The following is a 10,000-nucleotide window of genomic DNA, read 5'->3' on the forward strand; positions in this document are numbered from 1 at the left end:
TAAAAACATTTTTTTTAATCTATTTCAAGGACACCTAATACATTAAAAACTAAATTTTGCTAAATAAATGTTATTGTTTTACAAATAAAAGTAAATCATGCTTTTCTATATTCAATAGAATTCAGTAATTTTAGCAAAAAGTATAAATAAACTAAATATTCAGTGATTTAAATCCTTAAAAGGCAAATAAATAAATAAATAATAAATCCTTTTCAATAACAATATAAATAACTATACTATATCATTTATTTATTTTATTTATTTAAGAAAAATACAGATTGAAATGTATATAAAAGTAAAATATTAGTAACTGCTAATAAATGACTTAAAATATGCATACTATTCTATATTTTATTAAAATAATTCAATAAACAAGTAATTAAACATGTAAATAACTAGCTAACTAAAATACAAAATTCAGTGGTTAAAATTCTTTTAAAAAAAAACTGCAAAAAAATAACAGAAAAGAAAGCCTTAAATTACAATAAATAACAATATTGTATTATTTACAATTATTATAATTATTATAATTATTATTATTATTATTATTATTATTATTATTATTATTATTATTATTATTTTAAACTGCAAATAAATGGTTAAATTCAAGTGAAATATTAAATTAGGATCTTAGTCATTTCTAATAAATACAATTAATTGCAAAATTAACAAAGAAATGAATTAATTCATTAAATTTTAATGACCCAATACAAACAAAACAATAAATGCAAAAAAAGTTATTTTATTAGTAAATAAACAAATGAATAAATGAAAACAAATAAATGAATAAATAAATAAATCATGTCTTTCTCTATTAAATCTGACACAGTAGTTTTAGCAAAAATAAATAAATAAATAAAATAAATATTCATGGGTTAAAATCCTTAACAGCAAAAATAAATAAATAAATAAATAAAAAATAAAGCCTTTAAAATAACAATATAAATAACTATACTGTATTTAATAAAAAAGCAAATAATTTGAATGCAGATTAAAATGTATATGAAAGTAAAATATTTGTAACAACTAATAAATAAAATTATATACAACTTAAAATAAGTATACTATTCTACTGTATATTGTATAAAATAAATAAATAAACAAATATTTAATTTCAAAACACACTTAATATATAAAAAACAACATATGCTAAATAAATTGTAATGTTTTATAAAATAATAAAAATAAACATGTGAATAAAGATGTAAATAACTAACTAAACAAATATTTAATGGTTAAACTCCTTTTTAAAAAACTGCAAAAAAAAAAGAAATTTTAAAATAACAATATAAAAAAAACTATATTGTATTATTTACAAAAATTATATTTTAAAATGCAAATAATAATTTTTAAATACAAATTAAATATTAAGTTAAGATCCTAGTAATTTCTAATAAATAAAATTATATATAACATACAACATGTATACTACTGTATTACAAAATTAACAAAACAAAATCTATTCAATTAATTTTAAGGACCCATATACGTAAAAAAAAAATAATAAAAATAGAATTTTATGAATGAATGAACTACTGAATAAATAAAACAAATAAATGAATAAATAAATAAATAAAAAAAGGCTAAATAAGCAAATTTAAAAATACTAAATAAATTTTATATAATAAATATATATAAAATTTAAAAAACACATATATATATATATATATAATTGTGATGTTTGTGTATGGTCGGGAGGGTTCAATTTCACTATACGGAAGTGTATGTGGCATATATATATATATATATATATATATATATATATATATATATATATATATATATATATATATATATATAGTATACAAAGCCGTTTTCAATTTAAAAACAGACTTCAATATCTCTCCGTCTACACACAAACTGAGGTGTTAAACATAAAAACTGCCTTTGGGTGGCCTGAAGCAAGCAGTTAACACAACAACAGTTAATATGCAGAACACACACACTCGCAGGACGACCAACAATTACAGCGTGTGTTTCTCGACCACACACACACACACATTTATTATCCAGACACACGGTGAGTAATTCACTGCACAGCACAGAGAGTTTCCAGCAGGCGTCCCACTCAACATCATTATGTCCTTCACTCACGCTGTGCGCTAAAACACCTTCTTATGACTGCCAATGCGCAAATGAATCGTGCGGACGGTTGAAGAATGCAGTATGAAAGCTGAAGACCACGCAATAATGCAGCAGATTCTACGGTTACCGACAGCTTTCTGCACAAAATCACTTCATGGCCTACACACTGTAAAAGGCAATCAGTTACTTTCCTTTAAAGGTCCCGAGAAGTGCTTTGAAATGTGCATTTTTATTCGATGTTTGACGTAATCTTGTCGTAAAAAATGAAGAGAAAGTGGGACGTAGAGCAGCCCCTCCCCTTTTTAAAAAGTAGCCAATAGCGTTTTGTTTATCACATCTCTGCCAGTGAGTGGTTGAGTTTAAGTGCATCAAAAGAAAGGCAAATGAGATGCATCTTGAAGAGGGCTGGGCCTGTCAGACACTAGAGAGCATTTGATTGGCCAAGCTTTGATGAAAAGACGTGAAAAACAACGTTGATCCATTTCGACAGAAGTGACAAACTGAAAGCTTAACATGTTTAATTAGTAGTAATTAATTAGTAGAAGTAGTAGTAGTCATTGTAGTAGTAACGCTTGTAGTTGGGATTATTGAAGTAGTAGTTTCTGTAGTAGTAGATGTCGTTGGTATAGTGCAGGAATCACCAAACTTGTTCCTGGAGGTCCGGTGTCCTGCAGATTTTAGCTCCAGCCCTAATCAAACACATCTGAACAAGCTAATTAAGGTCTTACTAGGTATACTTGAAACACCCAGGCAGGTGTGTTGAGGCGAGTTGGAACTAAGCCCTGCAGGGCATTGGACCTCCAGGAATGAGATTGGTGACCCCTAGTATAGTGGTATCAGAAATAGTACAGGTGTTGTTGTTGTAGTAGTAGTAGTAGTGGTAGCAGTCGTTGTTAGTGTAGTAGTATCAGAAGTAGTAGATGTTGTCGATGTAGATGTTGTAGTAGCAGTCATTGCTGTAGTAGTATCAGGAGTTGTAATAGTAGACGTTGTTATAGTAGTATATGTTTGTGTAGACGCTGTAGTAGTATCAGTTGTAGTAGACGCTGTAGTATAAGTTGTAGTAGACGCTGTAGTAGTATCAGTAGTAAAGGTAGACATTGTTGTAGTAAACATTGTAGTAGTATCAGTAGTAGTAGTAGTATCAGTAGTAGCAGTAGTAGTAGTAGTAGTAATAGTAGATGTTGTTGTAGTAAATGTTGTAGTAGTATCAGTAGTAGTATCAGTTGTAGTAGTATCAGTAGTAAAAGTAGACATTGTTGTAGTAACCATTATAGTAGTATCAGTAGTAGCAGTAGTAGTAGTAGTGATAGTAGATGTTGTTGTAGTAAACGTTGTAGTAGTATCAGTAGTAGTATCAGTTGTAGTAGACGCTGTAGTAGTATCAGTAGTAAAAGTAGACATTGTTGTAGTAAACATTATAGTAGTATCAGTAGTAGCAGTAGTAGTAGTATCAGTAGTAGTAATAGTAGATGTTGTTGTAGTAAATATTGTAATAGTAATCAGCAGTAGTATCAGTTGTAGTAGTAGTAGTAGTAATAGTAGACGTTGTTGTAGTAAACATTGTAATAGTATCAGTAGTAGTAGGCGCTGTAGTATTCAATTCAATTCAATTCAGCTTTATTTGTATAGCGCTTTTACAATGTCGATTGTGTCAAAGCAGCTTCACATAAATGGTCATAGTAACTGGAACAGTGTGGTTCAGGTTTTAGTGTTTAAGTTCAGTTCAGTTCAGTTTAGCTCAGTTCAGTGTGATTTAATCATTACTGAGAGTTCAAACACTGAAGAGCAAATTCATCGATGCGTAGCTCTACCAATCTTGAACCATGCGAGGCAGTGGCGACAGCGGAGAGGGAAAAAAAACTTCACCTGATGGGAGTGAAGAAAAAAAACCTTGAGAGAACCAGACTCAGTTGGGCACGACCATTTTAATTTCTCCGCTGGCCAAAAGTCTTGTGCAGAGCTTCAGTCGCCGTGGTATCAGTTGTAGTAGTAGTAGTAGTAATAGTAGAGGTTGTTGTAGTAAACGTTGTTATAGTATCAGTAGTAGTAGATGTTGTAGTAGTATCATTAGTAGTAATAGTAGACGTTGTAGTAAACGTTGTAGTAGATACTGTAGTAGTATCAGTTGTAGTAGTATCAGTTGTAGTAGATACTGTAGTAGTATCAGTTGTAGTAGTATCAGTTGTAGTAGATGTTGTAGTAGTATCAGTAGTAGTAACAGTAGACATTGTTGTAGTAAACGTTGTAGTAGTATCAGTTGTAGTAGATGCTGTAGTAGTATCAGTTGTAGTAATAGTAGACGTTGTTGTAGTAGATACTGTAGTAGTATCAGTTGTAGTAGATACTGTACTAGTATCAGTTGTAGTAGTATCAGTTGTAGTAGTATCAGTAGTTGTAATAGTAGACATTGTTGTAGTAAACGTTGTAGTAGTATCAGATGTAGTAGATGCTGTAGTGGTATCAGTTGTAGTAATAGTAGACGTTGTTGTAGTAAACGTTGTAGTGGTATCAGTTGTAGTACACGCTGTAGTAGTATCAGTAGTAGTAATCATTGTTGTAGTTGTATCAGTAGTAGTAGACATTGTAATAGTAGTAGGTCGTGGTTGTGGTAGTAGCAGCAGTAGTAGCTATAATATGAACTTCTGGAGAAAGTTTTGTTTGTTTTATTTTGGCTAGAATAAAAGCAGTTTTTAATTTTTTAAAAACCATTTTAAGGTCAAAATTATTAGCCCCTTTAAGCTATATACTTTTTTGGTGGTCTACAGAGCAAACTATCTTATACAATAACTTGCTTAATTACCCTAACCTGCCTAGTTAACCTAACTAACCTAGTTAAGCCTTTAAATGCCTCTTTAAGCTGTATAGAAGTGTCCTGAAAATATCTAGTCAAATATTATTTACTGTCATCATGGCAAAAATAAAATAAATCAGTTATTAGAGATGAGTTATTAAAACTATTGTGTTTAGAAGTGTGCTGAAAAAAAATCTGCTCCCTGTTAAACAGAAATTGGGAAAAAAAATAAACGGGGGGCGAATAATTCTGACTTCAACTGCATATACATATATACTCAATCTCCATCATTTCACATCCCTGAACATATATGCGCTGCACTGAAAACACTTTTGGAAATGCATTTTTCTCTAAATATGGCAGCGTTTTGCACTGGTCGCCTTACATAAAAACTAATAAGGAAAAAGCTTTTGAAGTGCAGCCCGAGAGTTCATTCATAATTTCATCTCATAAATCAAAGTCTCCGCACAAACTTCAAACGTTTGCCTGTGCAGCGGCGAGCTGGTTTCTGTTTTGATACACACCTTGACCACTTCTCCACCCTCCACCTTCATCAGGTGCCGCAGGTTCTGCTGCAGTAAACTGGTGTTGGATCTCCATTTCAGCAAACCCAGCAGATCCACTGCAGGAGAAAAGAGAGGCAGCACATTAGACACATCTGCACACGTCCGGAAAAAGAGACTACACTACAAATAATATGATTTTCTTACTCAGATTTTGTGTCTCGTTTCTGATCTATATATATATATATATATATATATATATATATATATATATATATATATATATATATATATATATATATATATATATATATATATATATATATATATATATATATATAAAACAATTCTTAAATCAAAAAGCATTTTCTAGACAAGCAAAAAATACTGTCTTGTTTTAAGAAGCAATAAGTAAACATTAAGTAGTTTTGTTTTAAAAAACAAGCTAAATAATTAGCCAGTGGGGTAAGCTATTCAATCTTGTCAATAAGAAAATCGTGACCCGTCTTGACCCATTGGCGATTATTTTGCTTGATTTAAAGGCGCCCTATAATGAAAATCTGTATATGGAAATGGGCATACTGTGAGCCTCAAACATCACCAGTTCCCCATTCTCATGTAAATACCAAGAGTGTGACACCCTGGTGAACAACGGGTCAATCAGAAGACAAGACAAACTGTGACATGACACACGGGCTAAGCCCTCATCATTTGCATGTAAGCCTACTTTAGGTCACTCATCCGAACCTGAGGAGCAGCCACATCATCAAGTGCACACAAACTCATATGCAGCTCTGAGATCATATTAAAGCTCTGAAATTGTTAATATGCATGCCTCAGTCTGTGTTTGATAAGCCAGTGATAATGTTCCTTCCTTATTAAGTGAAATCTGCTTAAAATAACTACGTATGTGGGACTTTTATTTGGAAAACCGAGTCCCAAATTGTTTAGTTTGCGCTACTGGGCAACAATAGCATGAGGCATGTTTTAAACAGGCTTCAGGACGCAAAATGCAAGATTTACAGATTATCTATTTATTCATCTCCACCCTGAGGAGGCATAAGGGGTTTAAGTTAATTATTTAGTTAATTTATGCTGTTTTTTTTTTTGGGAAATCTGATGTGCTTGTTTCTCCAACAAACACATGTTGACTGCTGAATCGCGTCAAATCACTCAGCTCGACTGTCATATGTTCATGCAGAGGTTAATATTAAATTCCTGGCTGTGTTTTCTTTGACTGTGGCTTCAAAATACAACGCAATACATCTCTATCATGTCAAGTTTAAATATAATTCACAACAGATCTGGTAAGCACAATAGATTAACGTTACTCTGTTTATATTTGGCCGTGTTCAGCATAGAACTTGCTCTGTGTGTGTGTACGTGTGTGTGCCTTTAAGAGCGGCATGTCAGAGCTGAACTCAATAATATTCACAACACAAATCAAATATGGTCAATTATGGACCTTCTGATTCTATGGGGTATCTTATGGATTAATAAATGAGCTCATAAAAGCATTTCTGGAGATTTTTTGAACCTACTGTAGCCAAAAAACTTACTGTAGATATCAGACAACAATTTAACTTATTAAACCAATGCAGTATATGGCACCTTTAATGATTTAATTTTAAACAAGCCAACATTGTTTGCGAACATTGATATATTAAGTAAACAAAAGTGATACTTTATCATTTTAGGAAACCTTTTATTTATTATTTTTAAGGGGTAGTTTCACCTATATACTGTAAAAAAAAAACACATTCTGCCTTAAATATAGTTAAATTAACAGTCACACTGTTTTATTGTACAATACAGGCTATTGACAAATAAATAAACAGTTAACAAAGACTTTTAGCTCAATAAACAACTAATTAGCTGCTTATTAATAATTCGTAAGACAGTAGTTGGGTTTAGGTATTGAATTGAAGAGATGCATATGAATGTGGATGTACTGCATGTATATGGTTGTAAACATTAACTGATGGTCAAGTTAATTCAAAGTTTCCAGATTATTTGTTATTTAGCAGTTGTTATCTGGGAATAACATATCTTAAAAATGTTGTCTGACCAATCAGAATAAAGTATCCCAGACAGCAGTGTATTAACTGATTAAAATAACTGGATTATTAATTGTTATATTAAGTAAACATGCATACATTACCATTTTAGGAAACCTTTTATTTATTTTTAGGGGGTAGTTTCACCTATATACTGTCAAAAAAAACCAAAAAACATTCTGCCTAAAATATAGTTAAATTAACAGTCACACTGTTTTATAGTACAATACAGGCTATTGACAACTAAATAAACAATAAACTAAGATTTTTAGCTCAATTAACAACTAATTAGCTGCTTATTAATAATTCGCAAGACAGTAGTTGGGTTTAGGTATTGAATTGAAGAGATGCATATGAATGTGGATGTACTGCATGTATATGGTTGTAAACATTAACTGAGGGTCAAGTTAATTCAAAGTTTCCAGATGGTTTGTTATTTAGCAGTTGTTATCTGGGAATAACATATCTTAAAAATGTTAGCTTACCAATCAGAATAAAGTATCCCAGACAGCAGTGTATTAACTGATTAAAATAACTGGATTATTAATTGTTATATTAAGTAAACATACATACATTACCATTTTAGGAAACCTTTTATTTATTTTTTAAGGGGGTAGTTTCACCTATATACTGTCAAAAAACATTCTGCCTTAATATAGCTAAATTAACAATTACACTATTTTATTGTACAATACAGGCTATTGACAAATAAATAAAACATTAACTAAGACTTTTAGGCTTTTTAGCTATACTACGAGTATATGGATGTAAACATTCACTGATGGTCAAGTTAACTCAAAGTTCCCAGATTGTTTGTTATTTACCAGTTGTTATCTGGGAACAACATATTTTGAAGGGTCGTATGTGCTTGTTTCCATGATCCACTGGGTTTGTTGCATGCTTTTCCCCGCCATGCTGTCAGGGCGGATACAGCATAGGTGATTGTGTGCAGCAAGCACTTTTGTCGGGAGAGCAGCACGAGAATTGGAGAATAGCAGACTTTGTCCTTTATCAGTTGAGTTTGTTACCATTCAGACACATCGCCTATATCCATGCTGCTGTGTTCGCCTATGCTTAAAATCATAAAGGATACCAGCAGGGCTAATGGTTGGAATAGACAGGGCAAGTGACCTGCTGCACTGCTCCACTGTGTCTGCATTCACACCCGGGGATTGAGGAGAAGTCCTCCTCATTAACAGTGTTTACATAAACACGATTAGCTTTATAATGATATAAATTGTGGTTATCTGTATATTAAATTACGAATAACCTATGCAGCAGGGCATTAAATTACTGTTTATTTCTTTGCATTTTAACTTTGTAAACCATAAAATGTCTCTCTTCACAATCTGCGTCTCATTTTGTGAGCTAACTGACAACAGCTATACGCTCCCCTCTTTCTACCCAGCTGAGCTGGCCACACCCACTCCCCCCTCTGGTCACAGCACTCCACGCCGGATATGCTTTTTTTTTTTTAATTCTGAGGTAGACTTGAACCGAAAGAAGGGGATTTCATGGCTCTTTAAATGAGAAAACAGTGGGCGAGGCTTGTTTTTTTCTACTGCAAGCTGATTGGATGAGGTAAAGTAGGCATTTCATTCAGAAAGATGGGGTAAAGGGTTTGGGGAGAGTTATTACAACCAAACAGACTCCTCCTAAAAACTGACAGCAGGAGGGGCGTGGTTAAGTATGTTAGCCACACCCAATATCTCAGACAGATGTAATCTGAGAATTTAACTCAAAACGAACATGAAGTGCATTTTCAGATTTTAATACAGATTAGAAGGGCAAACAATTGTTTTTTCTTAATGTCATGCACAGATGAATTGTTCAGCACAAAACTAGCAATGTAAGCTAACATCATCAATATGGGTAGTTTTGATTTGGTGCGTTTCTTTAACAAGAAAGCTCTGAGATCTGAATTGTGCAGGATTATTTTACAGTACAGTTACCCCTCAAATGTGAAAAACAATAAGCAAAAAAAAAAAAAAAATGCCATGACTGACCAATCAGAATGAAGTGCTCCAAAGTATTGCTTATAAATAACTAATAAAAGGATGTGAGCAGGAGAAGAGTGTGATTTCAGTTCAGCAGAAAGCGAGGGTGTGTGGGAGGGAGAGGTTTCTGAGAGCCTGTGGGTTTAATAAAACCAACGAGAGTGAATCCGGGACAGACAGAGCTGTCAGGCCACGAGAGAGATGCTGTCATACGCTATTAAAACTGGCTCCTCCATTGCTGCCATTGGTCGAGAGCATTTTGAGCTGCTCGTCAATCATCAGGGAAAAGCATTTCACAATACATAGAAAATATTGAAACAAAACCTGAGTGATAAAGAGGCACTATGAGGAATTGATTTCTACCTGCCATGATGACACAGAAAACAGAAATAGCTGGAACAACACAACTGTTTGGCTCAATATGCATGTGAAATCGCTGTGCGTGAAAACCCTAGTAGATCAGCAGTTTCTGAAATACTCAAACCAGCCTGTCTGGCACTAGCAACCATGCCAGGTTCAAAGTCACTTTAATCACCTTTCCTCCCCATTCTGATGCTCCGTTTT

At 32.7% G+C, this 10,000-nt stretch overlaps 1 protein-coding gene across 6 annotated transcripts in view; it reads right to left on the reverse strand.

Annotated features, from left to right (window-relative positions):
* Positions 1-10,000, reverse strand: part of dock1 (dedicator of cytokinesis 1) — a 525,870-nt gene that overhangs the window by 392,880 nt on the left and 122,990 nt on the right. For all 6 annotated transcript variants that reach the window (XR_012387688.1, XR_012387689.1, XM_073917871.1 and 3 more), the window contains 1 exon segment: positions 5,404-5,501. Coding sequence is in view for 4 of the 6 variants with exons in the window: in XM_073917871.1 (XP_073773972.1) it covers positions 5,404-5,501 (98 nt within the window). In the remaining 2 variants the exon portion in view is untranslated.

The sequence above is a fragment of the Danio rerio genome, chromosome 12, assembly GCF_049306965.1.
Source record: "Danio rerio strain Tuebingen ecotype United States chromosome 12, GRCz12tu, whole genome shotgun sequence".
Lineage (NCBI taxonomy): Eukaryota > Metazoa > Chordata > Actinopteri > Cypriniformes > Danionidae > Danio > Danio rerio.